Below are 27,705 nucleotides of genomic sequence, written 5' to 3'. Positions count from 1 at the left end.
TTAAATTGAATCTATGCTTTGGAGATGTGGGGTTTGGGGACAAGTCACCTGAAATGTGTCTCTGAGTTATGCAGATTGCTCTGACCTTCCGTAACTACCTGGAAGAACCTGAGTTAGAGGCTGTGCTCATAATGAAAGTATCAGTGACAACATCTTTTGACCTGTCAGTCGAACAGGACACGCTGACTTGCTAAGCATCTGCCCTTCTCCTCATCCTGCGATGACCGTTTGAAGCCCCACTCATCGCACCTCGCCCCCAGCTCAGGATGTCGCGTGGGCCTATTTTTCTCTTTCTCCGAAACTCTCGAGCACACGGGGTCCCCACACATAGGTGTGTGTTACAGTTGGTTATTTTCTCTTGCTACTCTGCCTCATTTCTGTTTGATCAGACCAGCTGTAACAACCTTGAGGGTAGAAGAGTTTCTCCCCCTCCACACAAGTCATCAAAAAAGTGTATTTTTCAAGGTAGGAGGAGAGACTGCATTTTATTTCACAGTTTGTTAGCTTGATTATGACTTAAATATTTAGATATATGGTATGGGGCCTCCATTTATACTCCTGCCCTAGACTTGTACATTTTAAGAGCTGACTCTGATTAAAAGTGGTATCTTAAATTCCTCTCACTCCTCACCACATTCCCTACCTCCCTCGTATTCCTTCCTGTGCAGCCCATCCCCCAAACTCTTTCCAGAAAAGAACACAGTGTTCAGCAGACTTGTTTAGCAAACAAAGCATTACTGTTTCTTGAGAACTCAAGTTCTTGATCAGAACACATTAAGTCAGCTGTTTTGGAAACTCTAACCCTTAGCCTCCTTAGAGTCCCACTTTTTCCTTAATAGATATGGAAAGCAGTCAGATGACAGGCACCTGCCAATTCAGAGGAAGATAAGAGGGAAGGTCTTCCTAGACTCTACTTCCCTCAGGGCTTAAAGTGGATGAAACAGACACCTGGAGGCAAAGTTTGAGTTGGAAGCGACATTAGAGAGGCAAAGGGGGAGTGGATGACTTTCCTCCCTTAACCTTCCTTCCAGAAGAATGCAGAGGAGAAAGCAAGGTGAGAACATGCTCAGGGAAGAAAAGACCAGAAATCCTCACATCTCCTAAAAAAGGAACAGACTTTTAGCTCTGTCAGTGCAAACAGGTGAGCCAGATCAAATGGGCACGGACCCAGATTCTAAAGTAGAACCGGACCGCTTCAAAAAATACATATTTGGTGAAATACCTTAAAATATTTTAACTAATATTAGTTGTTAATACTTAAAACTAAAACCTTAAAATGAAGTTACATTATATTCACTTGGGCTACAGCTATTTCCTCATAGCTGTTCAATGTAGGCAGGCGGAGGAGAATCAGGGTATCACCAAATTTAAGATTACTGAAAATTATCTCAGTGATGACTGCAATAGCTCCAGTGGTCAGTTTAGCAATAACAAGGGATGGTTCTTTCCGATGCTTTAGAAACTAAAAGAACAAGACACCGCGGCTTGTTTTTGAAAAAACACCTGTCACACATGTATATGCGCCCCCAGCACCAAGGCTGGGTCACTTGAAGTGGGTGTGTACCGTCCTCACGTCTCAGGGTGATCAGACGTGAGACTCGACGGGGCCTCTGAAGTCATCTTCCTTCACGTCCCAAGCTAACAGATTAAAAAACCAGGCTCAGAGAAACTGGGTGACTACCGCATACAACCTGAATCTACTGCCTTTCTTGCCTGCTCTTCCTTTATTCCATCTTATTAAAGAGGTTAATGTAAACAGGTATCTATCACTAGTAATTCCAAGGTCAAAGAGTGGCTCAGAGCAGTGTCTGGAAAGTACTCCTTACACCCCTCTTTCCCGCTACAGAGTGGCACCCCCCGTGACGGAGGACGATGGATGTTTTGAGCACCGGGCACACACACACTCGCACACTCACACCCGCTCAGGCAGGGCCCGGTGCTCCCAGACCCCCAACAGCCTGAGAAGACTGACTGCACCTTCCAGAGAAAGCAAAGTGCTTTAAGGAAAAAGATGTAACCCGTGTGCCTTTGTTCTGTAATAGAGCCCCGAGTGGGGAAAAGAAGTCAAGGTAACATTTAGCCAGAGTCTAATAAAGAGTGATCTTTTCCTAAAATGCAGTTACACGGCAGGATTACAGTAGCGTACGAGCAAACGGCAGCGGGCACTGTGCGTACCTTTAGAACTCCGTTCTGACAAAATCCAAAGTTCTACGGCACACTTCCGTTTTTAACACCAAGTGCCACAGAAAAGTACAATCGAGTAAACACACTTGGTAATCCACACCGACAGAGAACTCTAATTGAGTATGTTCACAATTAGGGATCCTAAGGGGCACGCAACCAAGCGCAAGATTATTCACAAAGGGTGGGGGCTGAGGGGACAGAAGGCCACAGGTGCAGACGAGGATGCAGCACAGAGCCGATGGAATCACTGCTCCGCCAAATGGCTGACGTTTCTTTCCCGTGCGTTTCTTCCTGCCCTGATATTATAAACCAAAAGTACAGTAACCATGATTCTGTATCTAGACACGAGGTGCGCTAAACTATCCAGGGCTTTGATCTATAATGTTCTTACCGTTTCCTTTCTTTCCCCAACTTCACAGCCAACAATAATTGACAGCAGAGCAGGAACACAGCACACACCGTAAAGTGCCACTGAGGGAACGGAGCATCCCCCGTGCTGCCGAGCACTTGTCGAGCTTCCCTGTGGAGCTAGACAGCAGTACCCCGTACCACGCCAATGAACTTCATACTCTTCACTTAGCTTTAAATGCACTTGCCCCCTTCAGCCACTCAATTTCCAGGGATGATATTCCAAGCTACTCCCTTGAGCAAATTATTTAACACTACAAAAGGGAAGAGTGTTTAATTCTCATGTTAAATCGAAAGGTTAAAATGCAGCACATTGATGCACCTGCCTGGTTTACTTATCTTTATTGGGAAGATATATATATATATATCTTGATATATATAATTTTTTTCCCTTAAACTGATCAACCACAGCTCTACAAGCATATTTCATTCTGGCTTTAAAGAAAAAAACTACTTAGAAAACGAAGAGGAGCCATGTTTTGCAGGGCAGCAGAGAAAAGGCAAAGGTTCTGTGATACCAGATTTAAGAAAAATAAGCAAACGCACAAAGGCTGCCAATTCTCACACACCTCCCCCTCGGGCCTGCGCTACTTTTATCAGGATCACAGAAGTGCTTAATCTTGTCTCCTTTCTCAGCGTGTATCCACTCCGTCTACCCACACTCAAAAATTTACGTACAAAGTGCTTACTGCCTCTTGAGCTAAAGGGAATGGCTATATTTACCTGTATATATCTAGGACACAAAACTAAGGAAATATAGCATGATTATCTGGAAACGTAATACTAACTGGCTTTTAGATCCATCTAAATCTTTAGTAATTTTCTTTTCAGGAACTAAGGACATACTAGTAAAACAAAGTAACAGTATCATGGAAGTAGTTCTTTTCAAAACACATTTCAAGTGTGCTTAAAATGAGTGTTAGACATCACACTCATGAAGAGGAAGCCATACTTGTTTTACTCCATGAGTCAGAGAAAAAAATCAGTGTTATTTTCTGGAATTATCATTCACTCCAAGTGGGTCAAATAAAAAAGGATTCCCAGGGTGACTGGATTTCTGTTTCACAGTAACAGCCATGTTGTTTTTCCTTCGCTGTAGGGGACATGCTGATACACTTTGGAAATCATCAGGCTTCGATATTAAGGACTGAAGGACCTGCTGGAGCTGTGAGCCTAGCTCAGCCCTCTGCTTTCCATTAACTCGGAAGAGCAGGCTCCCTAATGAGGGTTCGGAGTGGCCGCACCCTAGCGGGGTATTGCCAGGCCCTCCGTGCTCAGTGATACTCACAGTGTTAACTTTGAAGAGGAAGACTGCTTTCATTTGATTACCAAAACATCACACCCTCATTCTAATGAGCCAAACTATAGAAGCATATAAAGAAAATGTGGGCAGTCTCTCCAGCTTCCTTCCAAATCCCTCCCGCCCCGAGATAACCAGTGACAAGAGCATGGTATGTGCATCCTTCCCAAGCTTTTCCTCCTTCTAAAACATATACATGCATAAATAGAGATAACCTCCCTCCCTATTTTTTGAGGGGGATCACACCCACACACTTTTCTTCTATAACTTGTTTTCTCATTTAATACCAACAACTCATCTTTCTGAGTCAGGACATAAAAATCTAACTCACTCTTTTGACAGCTGCATAATACACGGAATACAAATGTAGCACAATTTATTCCGTTCTTCCACACTGACATCAGGAGTACTCCCAGTTTTTCTGCTGTGAGAAATAATTCAGCATATCTGTCTGTGCAGCAATGATTTCTTTTTGCAATTTATGGGTAGCCGATGCCTTACCCATAATTCTGAAACCCAACAACAGGCTCTGAAAATTCAAAGATCTTTCATTGATTCATATGGTGGCAAAAGCTGGCCTGATGTAAATATTCACTTTTTCTCTTTAGAAATATGAATGTGTTTGCTTACGGAGTGCTGTCCCAAACCCTGCTGGGGGTGTCATATAAAACATACAGTACAGGCAACCATACTGTCTTCAATAATGTATAAATCTCTGAATTCTGAAACACAAATGGTCTCAAGAGCTTGGGATAAGGGATTGTGAACCTGTATTTCTAAGAGTATAACCCACTGATCCAAGAGCATGTACAATTTAAATTTTAATACACGCTTTGAAATTACCGAAAAGCTGCAGAAATGCAGGAGAGGAAATTCTTCCCACCCCACCTTCCCGAGCATTACGGTTAGTCCCCTTTCCATGGCTGCCCATCTGACTGAACGGTGGCAGGCCTCGGCTCTTTTCAACGGGTCTTTCTCAGTGACGTTCGTCTTCTTCCAAATAAACGCCGTGTGCCGCATGCAGGGTCCTCCGCTGCATGTGGCACATGACTCTCCCAGCTTGCTGTTTCGTTTTCCCCATAGTCAGAAGTGGGTTTTGCCACAAACTAACTTTTATTTGCTCAAATTTGGCAATTTTTTTCTTTATGGAGTCTATGTTTTCACCTTGCTTGAGAAGGTCTTCTTATTCCATCTCAAAGTAGTACAAATGTTCTCTTGTATTTCCTCCTAATATTTATGTATTTTAGTTTTTACATTTAGATCTTTATTTCACTTGACATTTACTTTTACGTAGAATGTTAAGTAGAGGTCTAATCATTTTTTTTCCTGGTAGCTAATCATGCCAACACCATTTATTACATAAAGTATCCTTTACAAAATCCATTCACTTTCAATAAATCTCATACACTGGTGGAAGAGAGAACAAACAGAGAAAACTTGGTGCTGTTCAAATAAATGAGACAAAGAAAAAAGTTTGGGCAAAAACAAGTTACATTTACTTTTTGTCTCTCTTTCCTTTTTTCCCAAGACAATTTATTAAATCCAGTGCCTGTGTTTTTGTTCTTCCTAGGAGCCCACTTTGTGGTTTTGAACCGGTAAAGTGCTTTAATAAAATGATTAGTTTGACAAAGTAATGCTTTTTATCTTTAGAAAGACAAATCTTCAGATGGGTATCAAAGTACTTTTAAAAATGTGTATCAAATGCACTTACTCTCAAGAAACCTCAGTTAAGTGAGTGAATGAAAGAGGCATCAGTAACTTGCTGGATTTATCTTCCACGCACTCCTCAAATTCTGATTTCCTTTTGTGTGGAACTTTACTGGCCTGGGACCTTAGTCCCACAGCATGTTTTAATAGTTTGCCCCAGTCCAGGTATGATATAGGGCAACGTGTATGTGCTGTAACAGTTACGTAAGTAAGCAAAACGACTTGCACAAGACTTAAAAGGCTCTCTCTCGTGGATGCAGAAGGAAAAAAGACTATCTCTTGCCCTGTGCTCCTCTTGGATGAGGCTGCGGTTGCGGCGGCATGAGAAACATTTCAGTGCCTGGGTCTGCTTCAGAACTGCTGGGAACACCTACGCCTCAGAAGCATGACTCAACTCCTTTCAGCTCTCACAATGCTCTCCACACGCCCGAACGGCACTGCCCTGGGACTGAACTCTCCTCGCCGACTTCTCTGTTTCTGGGTTCAGCATTTTCTCCCGCTGCCCCTTTACGACTTCTGAAATGAGATCCACAGGAACTCATGTGTGCCGTTCTGTTCCAAGGCCCGAGCAGTCCACCAGCCTCGTTCCCACCAAGCACCTGCCAGGGTCTTCTGGGAGGTTCAGCCCACACAAATGCTAATGTGGCACATGACCAGCTTCTCAACGCTGGCGCCAATATAAACAGAAACCATCCCATCTTAAGCCTAACCACCATACATGACTCCATACAAGTAAAATAAGCATAAAACCTTCTCATATGACTAAGGAAACAAAAATAAATACATGCATATTTTACTTGGATGAAATGAAATTTTACAGCCACAAAAGGATTTGAGCAAAATTTTCTTAATTGCTGCAGATGTTAAAAAGCAGAATAAGTATACTGAAGCTACAACTGATAAACATAATTTTTCCAAAATAATAATCAAGGAAATTGAGAATATTCAGTCTTGGCAGTAATTACAATGGACATATTGCTGTAAAGGCAAATGAAAGCATTCCCTAAAGAAAGAACATTTTATCTTTATCTTTCGTTTAAAATAATTCAAACAGGAGGCACTTATTGGTTCCCTACTTGTGCCAGACCGGAAGCTAAATTAGCCCTCTGGACACAACAGTCCTGCAGGGGAGGGGAAGGCGGTGCAGGGGCAGGTTCCTCTGAATCAAGTAAGTATTGGGCTGGCCAAAAAGTTCGTTCGTTTTTTCCTGTAAGATGGCTCTAGTACCATTTACTTTTCTTTAACGTCATTCAAAACAATTTTGTTAGACTGTATGGGAACAGCTGTCATATCAGGGTTCGTTTAAAAAAAAACTTATCAAAATCAGTGTACCCCTTTTAATACTGAAGAGAGAAGAAATACGCAACATATTATTTCAGCATATTATGCTTTATTATTTCAAGAAAGGTAAAAATGCAAGTAAAACACAAAAAACTTTGTGCAGTGTACGGAGAGGGTGCTGAGACTGATTAAATGCATCAAAAGTGGTTTGCGAAGTTTCGTGCTAGAGATTTCTCACTGGATGGTGCTCCGTGGTCAGGGAGACCAGTTGAAGTTGACAGTGATTGAATCGAGACATAGTTGAGAACAATCAACGTTCTACCACGCGGGAAACAGCTGACATACTCAAAATATCCAAGTCAATACAGTTACTGGTGAAAAGAAAAATGCATATTATTTTATGGAAAAAAATAAATGGACTTTTTGGCCAACCCAATACACCATATAGAAAGCCACTCCAAATCACAAGAGCAATGAAGTGCAAACAGCGGTCACTGGAGACCGCAGTAACCCCTCACTGATTCATGAAAACAAGGACTCACAGTCGCCGTAAATCTGTCATTTTCCGAGTCTTTGATAAACTGGCAATATAATGCTCAAAAAGACAAGTAAGAAATGTGTTACCATGTTACAGTCAAACCTATCTCTCTTATGAAAATGGATTCTTTACTCTATCCATGAGTACAATTTTAACATTTTCTCACCGAAAGATCTGCCATAGTTGGCCAATTTCATTGCAATACTACTCAAGAGATGTTTAATACTAACCACCACACCAGTAGAATAACAAAAATGTAAAAAAGTAGATTTCTATAAAAGAAAGAAGAAAGGTCATTATTTCCACTTCTTTTCAATGCAGAGAAGATATATACAATATACCTGTTAAAATCCCAGTTGAGTCATACAGGACATATAAAAATGAAAACCGGACAACATCTCTATCAAGGATATTAGATTATCAAAGGGGAAAGTGAACATAAGCTAATGTCAGGGAGAAGAATGATGTCATGAAAATGTGCCTTAATAGCTTAAGCTCATCCTATGAATAGACTAGGCTAATCCGGTAGTTAAACAGAAAATGTTCAACACCCAAAACGTTACTAGGAATATCAGAAGTCTGATCCTAGGACTGAACCATTCATTCACCGAAGATTTTCTATCTTCTCGTTGTGCACAAAGGTGTGTGAAGCATGCAAATATGAACTTGGCATGGTTTCCACCCTCCCAGAACTTGAAATAGTTTGGGAGCAAAGCTGCTATAATACAAAGCAGAAGATGAAACATACTGGAAAAAAAATACCATGAGTGCTTCCAGAAGAGAAAACTCACTTTTATCTAAGGGATATGAACAGAGTTCAACAAGCAGATGGGGCTTAGACGAGATGGAAGGCATTCAAAGAGCACAGGGTGGCGTGGCTGTTTTTCAAACTTGAGCATGCAGTTAAAAATGCAGATCCCTGGGCCTTACCACCAGAGGTTCTGACTCAGCAGGTCTAGGGTGAAAACCAAGTGCCCCTGTTTCCAAAACACTGCAGGTAATTAGGATGCAAGCATTTCATGAGTCATATTGTCAGACACATGGATCTGGAGGGCAAAAACTCGTGCAATTGGGAAACAGCAACCAAACTATATTGTTAAGCAAAGAACTCCTGTGGTTGTAAAGGATGTTTAAAAACTAGTCACAGAGCACTTTAAATTCCAGATGAAGACACTGCTCTTTACCTGCGAAAATTTCCAAATGTGGGGAGTGAAATCATCTTTCCTAGGATGCTCGGATTTGCAGATCCCATAAATCAAACACCACCTCCCCTTCCCTTGCTGCATCTCCTACACACGCATGCACATGTGTGCACAGATGTGCACACATCCCTCTCTAGGTGGGGTGGAAGTGTGCATTCTGACAGAAAACTTTAAGAACAACTATTTGGAAAGTCAGAGTTCCCTCAGGTTCTCTCGTTAATTGTCTGTCCCAAAGACATCACCAGGGAGGGATGGGTGTGCCCTACTTTAGAGGTCAGCCAGAGAGCCAGCCAGCTCGAGCACCACGGTCCCAGCCCACCCATGGGAAATGACAACAGGCATGGGACTCCTCCCGCTCAAAGCTCGGTTACTGTGGAGAGCATGGTGAGTGACATCAAAATGACAGGCACTCCTAGGAAGCACAGAAAGCCTTGTGGGCCTTTAATTTTCAGAAGTCACACATGTAATTGCCAGAAGGAGCGGCAGAGTTAGCTGTGTTTGACCTGCGGCAGAAGAGAAAGGGGGAGAGAGGAGCATTACTGCTTTCCACACTGGCAACCAAAGAGTTACTTCAGAAGTCATCACCAATGGTGTTCACCACGCTCCCAAGTTCCAAGTTGTGATGACACTGTGCTGTCCACAACCCCCAAATAAGCATCCACTGGCCCTCTCACTGCACACTTCTGCTTACCACCGCCCCTAAGACCTGCACAGAGAGAAACGCTGGTTACCACACAGAACAGCAAATATGTACAAATACTAGGTTTAGCATTAAACTTTTGCAGTTAAGTTAAAGCTTAGAGAGTACAGCAAGAGCTCAACTAAAACAAACAGAAAAATGGAACTGGCCAGAATACAATAACCTCACTGGAACCAAGCCAAAGCTTCTGAAGATCACCCCCCCACTTATTTAAGAGGAACAAAAATGTTAAAGAACAGCTTAAAGGACCCCAAGAAGTCAACAGGGCAACTGTAATTTAGTACAGTCTGGCTGATAAATAAACCTTTTGTCTCTTTCTGAGCACCCCCTTCTAAATGCACTGTACAGGGAAGAAGAAAATAGGCTATTATTGCCAGAAATGAGGTTAGCAGCCCCCGAGGAGAGGACCAAAGGCTACACAATCTCATTGCCCCAAGCACCAAGCAAAGGCTTTCCTTTGATCAAACGCTCAGGGAAGGAAAATGGAAATTGTGTGAAATGGAAAGCTTCCCCAGAGGATCAAAACTCCATCTGAAAGCAAAGCTGTGTAAGAAAGGGACTTCCAGTGTGGGGAGGGTTAACTGTGAAAGAAGGGCATTTCATCCAGTCCACGAAATCCCTCCAACAGTCGGCAAGCGCCCCCGCCCCCAGCAGTGGACGTCCCTTCCCAAGGTTCTCGCTACCCACGAGCAGCGCTTGGGCTGCGGGTTTCTTCTTTCACACCTGGGCGTACACACCCGCTTCAGCAGTTGGCTGCTCTCATCTGCTTGTAATTTTTTCTATGGCAGAGCATTTCAAAGATGCTGAAATTATTCTAACTACTGCAGTGTAAGTCCGACACATGAGCTGCAAAAACATTTCAGCCTGCTAGTCCTGATTAGTATGTTAATGCTGCATCACTATTTCCATTTAAAGAGAGTTTTCAGGAATTACTGATAAAAACAAAGATTAGAATCTCTATTTCTATAAAAACCTGGAAATGTGAACTTTTGGTTAGGATAAGTAATTAACATAAGTAACTGCAGCTCTGGAACGCCGATCCCCTAGAGAACAGAGTAGGAAATAAGGTCATTCGTTTTCCACTCCAGGGGGATTAAAATGTAAAAAAATCAAGCTTTCTAAGAAGAAAGGTACTTAATAAATGCCAGGCATAATTATGAGTTTCTCAGGACTCATTTCTTCATAACTTTCATTCTGCCACACCCACATACTAGCACACCCAACTCAACCTCATTCCTTCCCTCCTACTCTCCTCCCATCTGAAAGCTCCACGCCCCTCCGCATCTCCCTCATTCTTTTCAGCTAAAACAAATTTCACATCTAATCAGAGCTCAAATCACTTCTTTCCTCTAAGTGTTTAATTCTCTCTCTCCTTGGTCAAAAGGTAAACTTTACCTTATTTTAGGTTACATCCCACGTATTTTGTACCATAGCCTGTAAGACACAATCACACACTTACTCCTAAATTCCTTGAAATTGATCTGAGTGCCCGTGACACATAATGCAATTGATCAGCAATCATTCTAAATGACTACTGTCCCCTTAAAATAGTCACCTCGATACTAAATATATGAAATGGTTCCACTGTTCAAAGCATTTTTGGATGCTGCTCTCTTCTAAATGGATCACATTCTTTTGATTATCATTAGTGGTGAAAAAAGCCGGCAATTCAATTCAACAAATATTCATTAAGTACAAAGAAAGCTAACAATTCAGAACAGAAAAAGGTCACATGGAGTTGAAATAACTAAAAGCTTCAAGAAACAAGTCATTACAAACATGCTCTGAAGGGCGGGTAGGACTCACCAGGTGGAGCCTGGGCTTGGCAGATGAAAAGTCAGAAGCGGCACCTTCCATGCAAAGTGAGCGTGAAGTATGTTTAGAGACTGGCAAACAGACCTGCAGGTTTTTTTTCAGCTAATGCCTTCTTTCCAACTTGAAATCCTTCCTTACGAATCTTTTCCTCTGTCATGTTTTCTGAATCATCTCACTATGCTGCCTTCTCACTTTTAGTTTCAACCAAAGAGAAATGTAGTAATAAATTACCAGTCTCACTTCCTTCTACAAGTTGCTACAAACACAGTACCTTTTGCAAAGACGTGGGGTGTACTTAACAGAGCTGGAAAACACACTCCCCACCACCATCCATGCACAGTTCTGTCATTTGCCAAGACCTGGCAACAGGTCCTCCCTCTGAGAGAGAACAGGTTTCTACCCTCTATACAGTAACATACAGAAGACAGTTACGCAACGGAGGTGACAGGCTAAATGAAATTAACTATTTCCTATAGTCTCGACACTGTAACTCGGTGTAATTTTTGTAACTCAAAAATTAAATGTAGCCTCAAATATTTAAAAGTTGAGGCAACACTGCTATTCCTAGGAATAGCATTATACCCTAATTAAAACTGGTTCTTTTTAAACTATTGCATAAAATTTGAAACTGTGATGGGACAATAATAACAAAGCAACAACAAAATTCAGTATCCAGAGGAGAACGTAAAAAAAAAAAAAAAAAAAGTTGGTGGTATGTTCTACTTTTCTTTTTTTATTGCCATGGAAAAAGCACATTAATAATTCTAGACACATGATTTATCAAGTAGTTTGAAGTATCAATTTCTACTTAAAGTTAGTATTCTTCCTATTACAAAAATAACTGCATCCCTGGGGCTTGCTGGGCCCCCCTAGCTGAGCTGGCTTTGCTTCTGGACACCAGTTCCCTTACAACAGCAGCAGCTGGACAAGGCAGGTTCACTTCCTGCCTTAATGGATGAAAACACCAGTCATCAACGCAACGGAAACAAAACCGGTTTCTGATGGTAATTACTTCATAATTTCCAACACACAGAATTAAGCAATTTAAGTGTGTGTAATTTTAATTATCATCAATTTGTCAAAGATTTATTAAAATATAGGCTTATCTCTAAAAGTGGCAGGTAGACGTGATGAGTAAATTAAAAGTAACTAAAATGAAGACATTTAACTTCAGCTTAAGGGGCGAACTTGCCAGACACCATGAACAAAGCACCCAGGAAGGCAGACATACAGATTATTACCATCAAACACTGCTTCTGCGTCGGCCCCCTACACTGCTCTCTGCACACACTGCGCTGGTGCCACCACGAAAGAACTCTGGTCTCGAAGCCTTACAGACTCTCGAAACTTGAATGCAATCGTTGCCACCCATGATGCTTTAATAAACGATCGATTTAAGAGCGTTAAATTTGTCAGTACGGCACAATGTTTAAACACTGATATAATTTAGTACACGTCACACTGCTTTGATACAGTGTTAAAAACAATACATTTGAGACATGAAAGGACAGTTATATTCCTTGAATTTAAACCAGCAAAAAATGGTTGTCTTCATTGCCTTGACAAAGAAAGCTTTATTTAAAATAGTTCTCCATGGCAAAAGTACCAATACTATCTGGGTCATCTAAATGGAGATATAGTTAATACAGTGAACTACTAATACAAGAGAGGTAAGTAATGCATTGTAATTACTAGTGACATAATCAGGAAAGAGCTCATTAAAACTCCTAAAAGTTACTGATGCGGCCTCTCCTCTATTTTGAAAACTAACTTAAGAGCTCACTGCCAGTCCAGGGAAAACAAACAGCAGCGGCTCCAAGAACGCCGTTCTCCCTCCGAGACCGCTGACCTGCGCTGCAAACACCAACTCAGATGTTCTGGGAAAACAGCTCATTCGTGCAAAGTGAGAATTTGCAAAAGGAAGAAAAAGTGAGGGGACATGCGGTCAAGAGGAAAATCTCCCTGGGTATTTGTCCTAACACTGTAATCTAAATATTCATTCCTCGAGACTTAGATAAAAACATAAAAATAAATGACCTTCGGGAACGCTCTAGCATGTTCCCTGCCCTGTGAAACATACAAGAGATCAGCACTAATCCCTTAAAAATGCTAATCAAAATAAGCAATTAGATAAATGGCATGTTCTCAAAACTACACACTAACTGTATGAACCTAAAAAACGACATTAATGCTTTTTGAAGTATGAGTTTTCCAAATACAGATTTTCGATTCCTAGCATTAAATGTGTGTGTGTGTGTGTGTGTATTGGTGCATGCTCATATACACCTGTGCACTTATTGCTCTGAAAAACTTAGCAAGAAAATCTTTCCTGGATAATAGGGATGGGCGACAAAAATCTCATAGTAGTATGTGGTGAGAGAGAAAGAGGGTAAAGCAAAGTTTTTCCAACGTTTTCCAAAGTTTTTCCAGTGAAGCAACAGTACAACAGCCGCTTCACCGATGCTTGGCCCCCACATAACAAGTCCCCACGGCTTATCGCAACGTTTAAACGTGGCCCCCACGTTTAAAGCAACGGAAACAAAACGCAAACCACTGTTGCAGTAATATTCTATGTCAATGCAGGTACTGGTTAAGTTGATATGTTCTCTTTGTAAACCCAAACTTGTGCCTTCTCTATGTTTCTATTATACTTCTACAAAAGACTGTCAGAAGGTTATACAAGGAGGTGTTAGACCAGTATCCTCTCCCCAGTTCTGAAAGGAGACAGTGTATTCCCTAGAAGAAGTTGAACCAGAGAATTCCGGGCTCAGGAACATCAAGTATTGTAGAAAACACTGTTCTGCAAACACAGGGATCAAACAGGAAGCCACACACTAAGTCCTGAGATTCCAGCTCTCTTCCCTGTTCAACTCACTGAATCCTGGCATGCACTGCCCAGGCAGAAGACCAAAGGATTCCTCTCCAGTAAAATGACACGCCCTAGGGAAAAGATCCACAGATACTGTCTTTGGAAGGTTCCCAATGAAACCACAAGGTTCGCCCCTGACAGCCCTCACAATGAAGCTGTGTGGCAGAGAAGCCTAATTCACTTTCAGTACTCACCAGTAAACAGGAACAGAGCAAATGATCACCAAGCAGTTAACTCAAATTTCTAACATAAAACTAAACTGGGGGGGGGGGGGAGAAGGGGGCAGAGTTGTGGAGAACCAAGATAATGCAAGAAGAAAGTGAGTAAGTACAGAAATAAATAAATGTCCCCAGAAAGAGAAAAAAAATGTCCCCACACAAAAAAGAAGAAAATGCTATGAAAATGCATACAAATTGAAACCAGAAAGACTATAGAAAAATAGAGACAGCAGAAATTCAGGAAGGTTAAGACAAAGTAGAGAAAACCTGCAAAGGAGTAAGGAGGGCATTAAGACAGAGGGACAGGAGAATCAGAGAATCAGAGGACCACAAGGACATCTCACCTAACAGGAATTCAGAGGAAGACAGGAGAAAACCAAGGGGACGGAAGTCACCAAAACACATCATGAGAAAGTGTCCCAGACCTGAAGGACAGTTTTTCCAGATCAAGTATTCCTCACAGTGGCTGAAATAAGGAGTGCCATAAAGAGATGATCCTGAAATCTTCGGGGGTTAAAGGAAAGAGAGAGGACGAAAAACACAAGTTACCTATAGTACTTTTTTGTGACAACTGTAGAAACCAGGAAACAATGGTGCACTGGCTTCAACATGCTTTCCTATCTAGAAGATGGCCACATTTTCAATCAAGTGTGAAAGGCAAACTATTTTCAGATACGTTTCCAGTAAATTTGCTCCCACATCCCTTTTCTCGGGAAGATCGTAGAAGACATTCCATTAAAAAGAGGAAGTAAACCAAGAAAAGAAGCCACAAGATACAGGAAAAGTAGGGGTCCAGGCAAGGAGAATGACAACGGTGATCCCAGGGCACAGCAGCTGCACAGAGGCCGGCGGAGCAGGAAGGGCGCTGGCTGCAGCTCCAGGGGAGGGCGCACCACAGAGAAAGGTGCCGAGGAGAGTGGCAGGGCCCTGTCAGAAAGCTTAGGGACACCAGAGAGAAAGGGAAGCGCACACATGAGGAACAGAAACAGCGGAGGAAAGAAAATGTGGCCACTACACTGAAGTGCCTTCGCCGTGAATCTCAGTTCGGTGCTCAAAGAATGTCAACCCTCAACGCCGACGTAACCGAAAATCGGTGCCTGTACACTGAGCACGGGGGAAGGAGCAGTTCGTGCACATGGGGTGGGCAGAAGGGGGTGACATATGTAAGAGTTGAAGTCTCATCTTCCATTGTGATAAGTCGACGTGTAATGCCCAAAATGAGAAGAAATCAGAAAGTAGTACATACATAGTGTGTTGGAAGACAGAGGAAAACGGCACAAAGACTCAAAGGTGGTTGGTAGCCTGGGGATCAGGAGTTGGGTGTAAGGATGGACTGGAGTTTTTACACCTATTCTTAAAACGTCTTTTTGCTTATTAAATTTTTTTTTAAATCTATAATAGGATATGAACTTGATGGGGAAAATGTTTAAATTTTTAAAAATATAGAACAAAACCAAACCAAGAAATGAACAAAACAGTAGGCAAGGACACTACAGAGAATGACCTGCAGTAGGGAAACGGCAGTAACACACCGGTTCTCCAAAGCTCCTCCTGCAGGACTCTCGGTGAGAGCAGAGGAGTGCTCCCTCCGACAGCTGGTGGACAGGGTGTGTGTTGAGGGCTGGGGAGCAGCGGAGAAAGGAGGATGGGTTGAAAAGATATTCAACAGATGTGGGAGACCAACTGGGAGGCTCCGGAAGCACTCACAAGGCAAAGCCACAAATACCCTCCCCCTGGGAATTTACTTACTTACTCCACAAACGCTGGCTCTTTGGGAGCATCGTATTCCCCACTCCCCACCATGAATACAGAAGCATTTTGATTCATTTTTTAAAAAAGACTTTTTAAATTTATTTTTAGAGAGGGGGAAGGGAGAAAGAAAGAGAGGGAGGGAAACATTGATGTGAGAGAGAAATGTCAATTTCTCAAATGCATCTAGATCTGGGACTGAACCAGCAACCTAGGCATGTGCTCTGACTGGGAATCAACTGGCAACCTTTCACTTTGAGAGAGAGTGCCCAACCTACTGAGCCACACCAGACAGAGCTGCTTTTCCTTTTGTTTATTATGAAATATACAAAGAGAAAAATACAGAAAACAGAAATGATCATCCAAGTACCAACTATTCAGCTTCTAAAAATATTATTTTGTCCTTTGCCATTCATTTCTTTCACATCTGCTAATTTTTTAAAAGAAAAAAGCATTATGGATTTACTTGAAACCCTCTTCAAACCACTTCCTAATCCCATTCCCCTAACTGCCTCCCAGAAGAGAACCACGGACCCGAGTCAGACTACATCTCCATGCACCTCATGCCTGAAATGAGGGCAGTCGCTGGGATGAATTCCATGCCCTTTTCTGTTCTAAAACACCATGATTCAATAGTCTGAGATAGAAGTACTGGATGCTCTGTAACTGAAAGGCAGAAGCCTATACTGCAGTGAAACACACAGAAATATCTCAAAATGATTTCAAACCTCAAAAACAGACTGGACCATAATGGGACCCTTTGGCCAAAAACTCACAGTGACTTTATTATCATAGTGTCAGTAAACATCATCATCACTGCAGAGGGCAGAGGAGAACCTAAGTTCAAGAACATTGCCGCGCTTTCCCTGCATCGTGACTGTCAGCTTCAGGGAGCAATAAGGACGTGCTTGACCGTCACATCCTTACTGGAGTTCTGCCTGTCCGTGTAACTAACCAATGTAGCATCAAACTTTCCCCACTGTCATTGCCTTCTTCTCTAGCAGATAGTAACAGCAAAAAGATTTTTAAATACTTGTAATGCCAGTTTTACTTAAAAATGTTCTTGATGATGCAAGAAAGTTATTTGCGGTACATCTCGGCCTGTGAGCCCATGTCTCTATTTTCTGGGTGAGAAAATGGGACGTACACATAAAGTATACTCAAGTATGACGGTCAATTTAAGGAGACCGCCTGTATGATTCTTCAGCCGTGAGCGAAGCAAGTCGCTATGCTTACGGAATACCACTTTTACTTGAAAGGACAACTGACAAATTTGTTGTGTAGACTTGGATGTTTGGTAGACATTTTCTCGACGGTGAAGGGAGGTCAATTCAGGAAAAACAACTGACAGTGTTTGTTGCCAAAGGACAGCCTCCCAGCTTTCAGCGGAAAATTAAAATTTGGGAAAACTTTTTTTCTACCATGAGCTTGACAACATTCCAACACATAAATATTTTTCTGATGAGATAAGTGGTGATATTAACAACTGTGATTTCTTGAAATTGCATAATGAAATGTGTTAACATTTGAAATATCTGTGTTACCCAACAAGCCAGTATTTTCCAAAAGACCAATACATAATGCAGAAACATAACGTATGGGCAAAGACCCATTCAAAGTGCAAGAAAAACCAATGGTCCTAATGTAAAACAATTTTAAATGTTCACTAATCGGGTTTTAGATTCCACGTTGGAACTAACATTTAAGAAATAATTGCCTGTCAGGTTTTGGGATAGTATCAAAATAACATTGACAATTATCAGAAAAGACCATTAAAATACTCTTCCCTTTTCCTACTATCTGCATAAACTTTATACTAAACACTTACTGAATTATTCTTCCTGGATGTTAAAAACCATGAACATAATCATAATGATTAATTTCCATAGTTTAATCTCTGATCATGATCAGTCATTTTAGAACAAATGAACAATTCATTATTTACTTTAGATTCTTCTGCAGTTTAGTCTCATATAGTTATAACAAATATATATGCATCAGAAGCTTCATTTACCACAGAATCAAAACTGATCATTGCTACAAAAAAGCAAAAGGAAATGAATGTGGTAAATCCTTACATCTGTTTTAGATACATAGAAATAAAGTCCCTTTTCTCTAGTGACAAAGGAGTAGACCCTATTCATTTAACACGTGACTCCTGAAATTTACACACTAATTACCTGGATGACCTAGATGGTGTTGATGGATTTAAACCTTAGTTCTTAAATTTCTATGGAAATGTCTTTTCATGGAAAAACCCGGACCTTTCATAAATTTCTAAAGAAATAATTCCAAACTCCTGTAGTTCAGAAGTAGCACACGAAACACCATGAACTTCTCAATGACCCATTTGTAGATTGGTTAAGAATTAAAGAAGAGAAATGTTCTTCTTATACAAATCCATCCTTTTAATGAACATCATAAATCATTCATTTCAAAGGCAGGAAACTTGAAAAAACTTTAGAGTAAGAACTGATACTGTCTTCACCAATAAAGTCGTATTACCTTGCCCTGTGAAAGAGACAGTTATACACTGTGGCTTTTTAAGTCAGAATATTCAAGAAACCACAGAAGCCGACACCACTCCTTTTCTCATTAGCCACCGCAGCATGCTCACCTTTGCAGTTCACTGAGCCCCCTGGCAGCTGGCAGACTGGGAGTTTGCCTCAGGAAGTTCTGCTTCAGGTTGAGATGAGTGAGGTCTTGGCTGTAGAAGAGGTTGGCAGGCAGATGCTCCAGGCTGCAGCACGAGAGGTCCACTGAGCTAATGCGCTGCGATGCAACCTGGGGGGGGGGGGGGGGCACAAAAACACAGCTCCATTACCATTCCATCTACTTACCCGGCGATGGCTTTCTATGCATGGAAATAAGGGAGCCGCATTTGGGAACAAAGACACACTACTCAAGTAGCGGTATTAGTCCAAATATAAACCACTGGAGAATTTACTTGATTTATTTAGTACAGAACCGAGTCAAGTACCTGCTGTAAAAGCAGAAACCAGTGTCCCAGCAGGGAAGGTACTTAGAGTAACCTGGTATAGAAGACAAGTCACAAAGAGCACAGATTATCCTATCAGGTTTAGTGACATCAGTGGCCACCTCCAACCCTAGGAGTTACATTCAAACATCCAGGATAAGAGAATTCAGAGCTAAATGATACAAGACTTTAGAGTAAAAACGGGGTGGGGAGATAGACACTTCACTGAACCTATGAAAGTCCTTATATATTTTGATTTAAAACAGTGGAATAAAAAAAGGACCATCAGCAGTCTTGGACATATCTTTGATGATAATGGCAGATATAATCAGATTCCATTGCTTGCCTGTGATAAACTTCTTGGTTGTCTACCCCCCTCCCCAAAGTTCAGTAAGATGCTTAAAAATTCACTGTGCTTTGTTTCTTGTAGGTATTCTAAGTAAAATTTACTTTATGTCTAAATGTTTATCCACATAGTCCAAGCCTTCCTGGTTAAATGACGCCCCCATGGCCAGAGTCCCAGGGCTAAAGACCAGTGCCTGCTGGAGTCAGTAAGGCAGTGGGAAACCTGCAGTTCTCAAACGCCCTCCCCAGTGCCCGGGCAATGGGCGCCAGCTCAGGCCCCTGTGCAAGGCTGCAGCCCCACCTGCACACAGCTTGGCACCTTCTCTCCGGACAGAGGCCATGAGAATGTTGTTCTAGCATCTGGTTGATTCTCCCTCTTTATCTTCACCAAAGCTTTATCTATGATTGACTTGATGCCCTTTTCTATTGCCAACCCCCAGCTTTCTCTCCTAATTCCAGAAGGCAGCAGGACATGGTCCTTAGGAGTGTGACTCTGGTGTCAGTGTGTGGGTCACATCCCGGCTCCCCACTCAGGAGCGGACAAGACTTGGAGAGCCCAAGCTCCAGTGTCCTCGTCTGCACAAAAGATCACAAGATGATACCTGTGTCTACATGCCCAGCACAGAAGATGCATTAAATAAATGACGATTGCTAATATTGTCACCACGACTACTTCCAAAGAGAATGGTTCCCATCTTATACCCACTGCAGTCCAAATTCTCCTGATGCTAAGAAGGTATTCAGAATTAAATCTGCACAAAACACCCCTGGCTGGTGTGGCTCAGTGGATTCAGTGCCAGCCTGCAAACCAAAGAGTTGCCAGTTTGATTCCAAGTCAGGGCACATGCTTGGGTTGTGGGCCATGGTAGGGGGTGTGCAAGAGGCAGCCACACAGATGTTTCTCTCCCTCTCTTTCCTCCTCCCTTCTCTCTAAAAATAAATAAGTAAAATCTTTTTGAAAAATCTGCACCAAACATATTCTCCTGATGACATGCTGCTCCGGGGACAATGGGGTGAAAAGTGCCTGGCAGGGCCCAACTCGAAAGATTTTACAAAGGAAGTCAGAGTTTGCATTGTAACAATTTCATCTTTCCTTGATTTTTCACTATTAAATAAAGATAAGAAAATCCCCAACAAAGCCAAATCATCCAAATAAACCAAAAGATGTGGAAAGAGCCTGAATTTAATGGGTCCAAAAGGCAAGTGCAAATGTGCCAGACACACACAGCTCCCGGGCAGCAACCTGTCCGTAGGGATGAGGCTGCGCGCTGCACTGGGGAAAGCCCTTCACTTAAAAACGTGTGTTAAGCATGCAGAGCCGGGCCGGGCCTCCTGCTTCCTGAGGCACAGCAGTTCAAGACAGACATGGCCTCTGCTCCGACGAGCACGAGAGAAGAGAGGGCCACGGCGACTCAGGGCCTGATGGCCGCACGAGGAGCGTGATCCGAGGACTCTGGAAAGGGTTCCCAGAGGGCTCCATGTCCGAGCTCAAGTTTGAAACCTGAGTGGAAAGAGGCGTATGTATCTGCTCCAAACCCTTCCCCCTTCTTCCTTCCTGTAACAACCCTTCAGACACGTGGAAAGCTGGTGAGAGCCGCAAACAAAGCCCGCTGGCCCTCTGGCGCCCACGGCCCAGGCCGGAGCAGTCGGAGTGCCCCGTCTGCTGAACCCACAGGCTGCTCCGGGGGAAACCAGCGTGGGACCCAAGCTGGGCTGATCAGAGCCTTCTCTGGGATGTGTATGTTCTGAAGCCAGGAGAGAGAGAGGGCTGCAGTTAGGATGAATAAATGAGATTCATACACATTGACCTGAATTGGTAAAAAAAAAAAAAAGCAAGCTGCAGAGTGTTACATACAGTAAATTGCCACTTGTGAAAAACATTTTAACACAACTCCACATATTCTGTATGAACAGTTATATGGCCATAGAGCTATAAACGTCCGTTGGCCATGTGCCAAGTTAACGATGACTGCCTCTAGATAGGCAGGGAGGGAAACGGAAACAGGAACGGATAGGAGATCTGGAGTTTAATCTGTAATGTTTATTTCCACATGAGAAAAATAGAAGCTATGACGGAACTATGTCAGTATGCTGACAACTAGGGAGGCTGATACATGGAAATTGTAATATCCTTTGCAGTATGTGTATAATTAGAAAAAAACAATCTGATTGCAATAAAAATGTCAGTAAGAAAAGGGAAACCACACGAGAAACAGCAGGGAGAGGTTACGGTAAGGGGAGTGACCTGTAAGGAGGGCAGAGGGTAAGGCTGAGGGTGGGCAGCAGGTCCTGCAGAGCCTTTTAGGTCACTGTAAAGACTGCTTTTCACGTGAGCAAGTGAGAAGTGTGGGAAGGTTCTGAGAGGAGTCCCTGTCTCTAGACTGGAAGCTGCGAAGGGCAGGATATCTGCCTATTTTGCTCAGCACTCGATAGGGCCCTTAGGAAGAACCTCCTGGAAGGATGGCCACGGCACCCCTCGCCCCCTCCCTCTCACCGGTGCACCTCCCACCCACCCAGGCTATCCTTTCACGTGGAGATGACTTTAAAGAGGGCAGATTCTATTTCAACTGACGCATCACCCGAAACACTCTCTATGGACAACTGAAAGTCATGATTAAATGTCAAGTTGCATTTGATCCCTTCCTCATTCTGGACCACACACTGCTCCCGCTGGCAACAGCGGGGAGGAAACCACACTAACAAAGCTACAACAAGCAAGAGCAGTGTGTGGGAGTCGGGGCAGCCCAGGGAACATCCACAGCGAGAGCAGAAGTTAAAGAAGTGAGGATGGCAGTGGGCAGTGAGCTGCCCGGGCAGCCACAAAACTACCACTGGCTGTACCTCTGCCCAGCCTGGTCCCTGCAACAAAGGGAACGCTGAAGTGCTTCCGCCCCGACCCGCCGGGGCACACGGGCTCCCCCACAAAGAGGACTGGCTTGATTCCTAGTGAAAAACCTACCTGCTGCTTACCTACACAGCACCTATTAAATCTAAGATCCTTCTCAACATAAGAAAGACCTAAATAAGCCATAAAAATATATCAGAATGCTACTGGTATGCACCTCCCAGCAAGTAGCCTTTTATTATCCTGGCTTTTTTTTTAAGTGGTAGTAATAACAGCAATAAAAGCTAACATCTAGGGGATGCTTCATTTGTGACAGGCTCACTTCTAAGTGCCCTAGACATAGTACTTAATCTTCACAACAACTCAGTGTGGAAAGGACTTCTCACTTCAAAGATGAAGGTTGAACTGAGTCACACAGGATACCCAAGGTCACATGGAAACAGTAGCAGAACTCAAGTTCGAACAAGAGCCTGTGCTCTCAGTGCTAGGCTGCCAGGTCAGGGCCTACACCCAGTGCATATCTGACGTGAAGGGAGGCTCCTCTAACTTCCACGATAAAATAACAACATAACCCCTCAGACCAGAGCAAAGACGATTAGATGGCACCCTTAGGACAAGCTTAAGCTTTGGGAATGAAGACAGGGGAGTGACGAAGACAGGGGAGCGACGAAGGCAGGGGAGCGATGAAGGCAGGAGCCCTCCTGGAGAGAAGCAGAGGAGACTACCTGCTGACCACAAACGAACTTAAGGGGACGGGTGAAGTCCCATGGGGGCAGCACTCCTCGACATCACGGGCTGGGCCCCCTCCTACACCTCACACGGCTTGTCCACCCGGGCATTGATGATGCTACCTGGTGAGCACCTCATTAAAATTTAAAAGGTTACAGGAAAAGTTTAAAAGGAGGCTGCAGAAATTTGGCAAGAAATTTAAAGAAATAGGCACAGGTAGAAATCACCTCAAATCTGTTACAGAAAGGAACTTCTAAAGGACCTCACATTAGTATAGAAAGTCCTTTTGGCAAACGCTACTATATTTTTATTACATCCCCCAACATCAAGAAAGTGGAAGACAAAGTCGAGGCCCAGGCAGCTTGACACAGAGGAGAAAGGGCATAGGCCTAACAATGTGCACTCTCTGTGGAGACGGCTCTGCCACTTCCTACCAGGTGGCCCTGGAGAAGTCCCTCCACCCGTCTGTCCTTCAGTTTCTCCGTCTCTAAAGCAGAAGTGGTACCCTGACCAACTACACAAGCCACTGTGAATGAAACATGCTCACTTAAAACTCCAGAGAGGGTCTGCAGACTATAGCTGCAAGCAACAGAAATCTGTAAGACAAGAACAGACCGCAGCGCAGGCCACTGCTCCAGCCGCTGAGCAGGCACACAGGGAAAGCTCACTGGCACAAAGGCAGCACCCGACACTACCAAGCAGCCCACAGACCACCGGTGAACTACACACAGAGGGACTGGGTTCAGATGACTGGCTTGGGGAAGTCAGGGGTAGTCTGAATTAACAACCAAACATTTTTTTAAGGCTGATGATTTACAGGTAGTAAATTAAGTGGGGTTTTTCCTCCCACGAACATACATATGCTGGGAGATACAGTGAAATAAGCATGAATCCCAACCACCTGCTCAGGCTGACTGTCTTCTTTTCCAAATGGCTCGTAAACGTCTATGAAAAAAGTTCCCCCCCAAGGAACACTGCAGGGTACAAACAAAAGTAAGACAAAAAATGAACTTTTCAGGTTACCTACAGGGCTTCCACACATTTCTAACACGTCACTCAGCTCAGACATTACTCAGTGCCAAACTTTAGGACATTTATGTTAAAAAACCGCCTGTGCTCTGACTCTAGCTGAGGTGCATTTCCACACCAATGTATCTGTCCTATCTCTAACCTGCCCCACCACGCCTCCCATGTTAACAGCTCCCCTTGCAACTCGGCTGCGCTCTGCGTTACACCCAGGGTTCTTCATGCTCACTGAGTGGGCACTCGCCTTTCACAGGTGACAGAGAGCTCAGAGTAACACTCATGTTTGTCCCCAGTACACTTTAGTAAATTAGTATTTATCCTTATTATGTGTATGGCCTGTTCAAATTAAGCAAAATCACTCTGAAAATTTTGGTTAAAGCAGCTGAAATAGCACAAATAATTCTGCTCGTATAAAGTAAAGGACTGCCGTAAACTGGCGTTATGAGTCATTAATTGTTCTGGCGTGGCCTTCTGTGGCTTGGGAAATTATGCCCTGGCTATGGGGATAGTCTCTGGGGAGTTGACTAGACTTCTGTAAAAAATTCTTGACCTCAGCTGACCGAGTTTTCATTTTCACTGTTTCTCCCCAAGCCCCGTCCAGCCCAAAATGCTTTGGGAAGGCAAGGGGTAGGAAAATATAAATTTAGTATAGAGTTTATTAATTTTTATTAGCTAAGCATTCTAACAACTTTACTTACTTTCAATTTCACCCTCTTCAAAAAAGTTTTATAGTATTTTATATTGAACAATTCCCAATTTTAATAAAATTTAAATTCTCACTGCTCCACAGCACTGCTCCTCTAACAGTCAATTCTTTACAAAAATTCTACAAAGATAAAAAATGCCTTAACTTGACCCCAGACCTTTTCACAATGACATCTCATTTCTTGATCCTTTACTAACTACCGTTTTATAAAATCTGCTTAACAAGAGAGGCAGAAAACATTCCTATAAAATTGTATACATTAATAACGTCCTAATAGGAATATATCAAGCCGCCAATTTTGGACTTAGTAAATCCTGCTTGAAATTCTAGTATCTCACCACTTCTTTGCCTTAAATGATATGAAAAACAACAATAAATAAAATATACAAATTTATATACCATCCTAAACCACTGGAGATGATGAAATGGCAAATTCACGAAGACAACAGGAAGACCTAGAGAGGTTATCATTAGTAGGCAAAAATGAGAGGTGGGAATCTCTGAGGGCGAAAGTATTTGGGGAAGGAGGGGACTATGATTCTAAGATTTTAAGATTGAGACTGCAAGGTATCAGCTAAAACATAGTTAAGGGACCCAAGAATAAGGGTATATGGAAAGAGCTACAGGCTGGAAAAGAAGAAAACAAACAATATAGACAAAACAACATGGACACATTAGGTATGAGCTCGTCCTAGGCATCCTGAGCTCTCTTGGCCAGGGCAGTGGAAGGGACCAGGATGAGTGACTCTTTCGACAGACATTTATCATGTGCCTTTAAGAACCAGGAACTGTACGTGGTACTGGAGAGACGCACTCCTTGTCTTCCAAAGCTTGGGCTCTTGAGGACACAGACACCTAAACAACTGAAATTTCAGAGCCCATGTGCCATGGTGCTAGGAGAGCCCAGGGCAGAAAACAAACCCCAGCAGTCTCAGTGGCATCAGCAGCGCCCACGGGCCCCTCACGTGACAGACGGGTGGGTATTCCTGGCCCCTGTGCGGAGACGTGTGCGGCGGCATGCAGCGCAGGCAGCACCGTAGCGCTTGCCCAGTGAGCCGCACAAGGCCCAGGGGGACGGCACCAACGGCCTACCAGAACCATTAACTGTGCCACTCTAACAGTTATCTCCCTCCACACACACAGCCCCATTGTGCTTCCCAGTAACAACAGAAAAATAGAGCTTGCCTTGGGTGGAGATCAAATCTGAACTCAGAGTTCCTTCCTCATTTCCTTATTGGCAAAATATGCGTAAACAACCTCTTTAGAAAGTGGCTACCTGAGCCTGCCTCTGGGGCCCATCATGCAGCGTCCCCCAAAGGCGGCATCTCCTTGGCACAAGAGAAGAGGGAACATGGCTAACCACAAAAACTTATATGCTAACTTTCTACATGGTAAAATAAATAATATAAATACATACTTAAAGAACTCTACCATTGGAAATAAGCCACTTGTTTTACATCTAAAATACAAAAACCTCAATGCTCAAGTTCCAAATCTAACATACAAGATCAACACATTAAACACAGACTTCATAGATTTTTTTTCAAATATTCTGTCATTCCGTACTTTACAAATTCTTGAATAAGACAAGTAGGTAGAAGAATGAAGAATTTAACTCCAGAGTAGATGTAGAAAATGCAATACTCTGGGTTACTAATATAGGGATCATCTGAGACAAGTAAATACATCAACAATTTGATTTTTTTTTTTTTGAGAGAGAGAGAAAGGGGGAGAGACAGAGACAGAAACATCGATCTGTTGATCTACTAACTTATGTATCCACTAATTAACTTGTTCTGTGCCCTGACCTGGGATCAAACCCACAATGACACTAACCAACTGAGCTACCCAGCAGGGTACAGACGGTCTTTTAGGAGGGAAGGAGGCCTGGGAGTCCACAAGGTCCTTTCCAAATCTTAAGTCCTAAGTCTCTAAACTTAGATGATGAGGAGGATTCAAGGATAAACTAAAGAATACGTTCAAAGAATTTACCAAATAATTATTAGGGCAACTATTCCAGAAGTTATTTCAGTAATATTACCTTTTTTCCCACTACCTTACAAGGGCCCTTCTCAATCTTAAAATAAGATGTTGTCACTTTAAAACATAGCTTTAAATTCCTCACTTGAAACCTAATATGTATTTTATTAAAGATAATAATCTACAAATAAAACCCACATGGAGAACACATTTCTTTCATTGGCTGAGGTCCTGACCCTAGAAGTGGAGCCCAGAAAAGTGCCCAGCACAAAGAAAGAGTGGAATAAGGAGTACCTCCCTTCCTCTCCTTGTCTCTCCCTGCTGGGGGGTGGGGGAGGGGGGGGCGGTGGGGCGGCAACATCTCTGTAATTCTAATAGAGCTGGAAAAGGGGGAGGGGGTGAGGAGACAGGAGGAGAGAGGACTGAGATATATGGGATGAACTAAAAAGGGTAAATATGTAAGTCAGCACTGTTTCACAAAAGCATGTTTCTTTTGTTATGATAGGGTAAGCAAACTAAGTATCTTTTTTATTTGTATAATATCGGATAAAAAAACAAAGAAGAAAATAAAATTAAATGGTTTTAAACTGAAATGACTTAGAACTGAAGGGAAAACCCCTTCTTTAGGACTGAATTAACTAGGATTTCAGAACCTGTAGTTACCACAGAAAGAAGAAAGAATAGAAGGGATTGGTGATGTGGAAGTAAAATGATGCATAATTGTAACTGCAAAGAGATCATTTTAATATTTTCACTACCTAAATTAATCACGGTTTTATGTATTACAAAAACAAAATTTAGTGCAATCCAAAATATTTCAACTTTAGCCCTGGCTAGTGTGGCTCAGTGGATTCAGTTCCAGCCTACAAGCCAGGGGGTCACTGGTTCGATTCTCAGTCAGAGCACACGACTTGGGATCCGGGCCAGGTCCCCAGCTGAGGGTGTGCCAGAGGCAACTACATTTTGATGTTCTCTCTCCCTCCCTTCCCCTCTCTCTCTAAAAATAAATAAAATCTTAAAAAAAAAATACTTCAACTTTAGCTTAAATTCAAAGCAGAATTTGAATTTCATAACCTGTTCTTTGTATGTGTAATAAGGTAAGATTTCATAATGTGAATTTTTATGT

At 42.7% G+C, this 27,705-nt stretch overlaps 1 protein-coding gene across 1 annotated transcript in view; it reads right to left on the bottom strand.

Moving 5' to 3' along the window:
- PHLPP1 (PH domain and leucine rich repeat protein phosphatase 1) overlaps positions 1 to 27,705 on the bottom strand; it is a 171,602-nt gene that overhangs the window by 47,321 nt on the left and 96,576 nt on the right. Inside the window, exon 4 of the mRNA XM_024580518.4 lies at positions 18,589 to 18,755. Coding sequence (XP_024436286.3) covers positions 18,589 to 18,755 — 167 coding nt within the window. The remainder of the gene's footprint in view (positions 1 to 18,588; positions 18,756 to 27,705) is intronic.

This window comes from Desmodus rotundus, chromosome 10 (genome assembly GCF_022682495.2).
Source record: "Desmodus rotundus isolate HL8 chromosome 10, HLdesRot8A.1, whole genome shotgun sequence".
NCBI classification, from domain to species: domain Eukaryota; kingdom Metazoa; phylum Chordata; class Mammalia; order Chiroptera; family Phyllostomidae; genus Desmodus; species Desmodus rotundus.
This window is presented reverse-complemented; position numbering and strand designations above follow the sequence as displayed.